Source organism: Anneissia japonica, unplaced genomic scaffold (genome assembly GCF_011630105.1).
Source record: "Anneissia japonica isolate Jap-2015-1 unplaced genomic scaffold, ASM1163010v1 scaffold200255_len1696_cov88, whole genome shotgun sequence".
NCBI classification, from domain to species: Eukaryota; Metazoa; Echinodermata; class Crinoidea; order Comatulida; family Comatulidae; genus Anneissia; species Anneissia japonica.
The window spans coordinates 1-1,414 of record NW_022746283.1 but is presented as its reverse complement, the minus strand read 5'-3'; the positions used below and the strand labels follow the sequence as shown (position 1 = coordinate 1,414).

The 1,414-nt window shown below is 30.3% G+C and overlaps 1 protein-coding gene across 1 annotated transcript; it reads left to right on the top strand.

Moving 5' to 3' along the window:
- Window positions 1–242: 242 nt before the first annotated feature.
- LOC117120190 (sulfotransferase family cytosolic 1B member 1-like) lies at window positions 243–1,205 on the top strand (the record flags this gene model as incomplete). Its single annotated transcript, XM_033265207.1, has 3 exons — window positions 243–369; window positions 742–836; window positions 1,031–1,205. Coding segments are annotated over 3 exons (397 nt in total), but the record flags the coding sequence as incomplete, so codon positions are not given.
- Window positions 1,206–1,414: the final 209 nt, after the last annotated feature.

Genomic DNA, 1,414 nt, shown 5'->3' with positions numbered 1-1,414 from the left:
AAAAGCCAATAAGAGAAGTCACCTACGAGAGTAGTGATATAATATATTTCTTCCAGATGTGCACGCGTCCGGACGGTAACATTTTGGTCCTTACTCAAATTAGTATATGATAATAATAAGCAATTCTAAATATGACTGTCGAGAATAATTAATGGTAAATATTCACAACAATCAGTATATACTTGCAAATCGTTTACCAATTGATTCATGTTCACATTTGAGATGGGTTTTTTTTCTCTTAGATTGTATTTGTCTGTAGAAATCCAAAAGACACTGCTGTTTCTTTCTTCTATTTTCACAAAATGGTAAAACATTACCCAACCTATGACTCGTGGAGTGAATTTCTGAATGATTTCTGCGATGGGAATCGTGAGTAGCTAATTAACATGATAGTTTCTTATTATTCTTGGCCATTATAAGCTTATTGTTGTAACCGTTACTATTATTAAGCCTATTGTTGTTGTATTAGAAATTTTTATTATCCTCGATATGGATTATCGTTACTATCATTATATCATTATCGTATATTAATATTCAAATATCATTACAATTATCGTTACAATTACTAACCGTAATAATTCTATAAAGCTTATAACCTATCACTGAAACAACTGTACAGTACTATCATTATTATTATTAGCATCAGCATCATTATCGAAGTTATTTTTATCTTAACACTTGATTATTGTTAATGAATGAGTGTAGTTACGCAAGTAGGGTTTTAAAAATATTTCATTACAGTTGTTTTTGGAAACTGGTTTTCAATGAACTCCTATTGGTGGAGTCAACGCAACGATAAAAACGTACTGTTCGTCAAATACGAAGACGTGCAAAGAGTAAGAAGCAATACCTATTATCTGTTTATAAATATTAATTAATTTTGTATTTAGTTAATTAATATATGCTAATGTACCGGTACATATCAATTATAGACGGTATCTGACATACGGCCGGGTATCTATGGTATACTGTAAGTGTTTTTTTTATATATTTTATTTATTTGGATATATAATTACTTTAATGTGTATAGAGTCTCAGTGATGTTGTTGAGAAAGTTGCATCGTTCCTCGGATGGCCTATTACGGACAAAAATCTAACCGAGCTTCTCAAACACTGTTCCTTTGAGTCGATGAGGTCAAACAAAAAGGTCAACTATAGTGAACATCCACGGATGGACACCAAAGAAATAACATTTATGAGAAAGGGTTAGTATCGTAAATTCTGATGAATGTTGTTTAAATTTCCTTTCATTAGTTTATTTTCAATTAATTATTTTATCTTTTCCTCTTGGAATAGCCTATAGTTATTTGAAAAACATAATAATGATATAATAGTTACAAACTCTAAACCGTCATGCGCCAATGCTATAAAAATATAAATAAATTTTGAACCTTAAAGAAGAGGAATCTGCCAG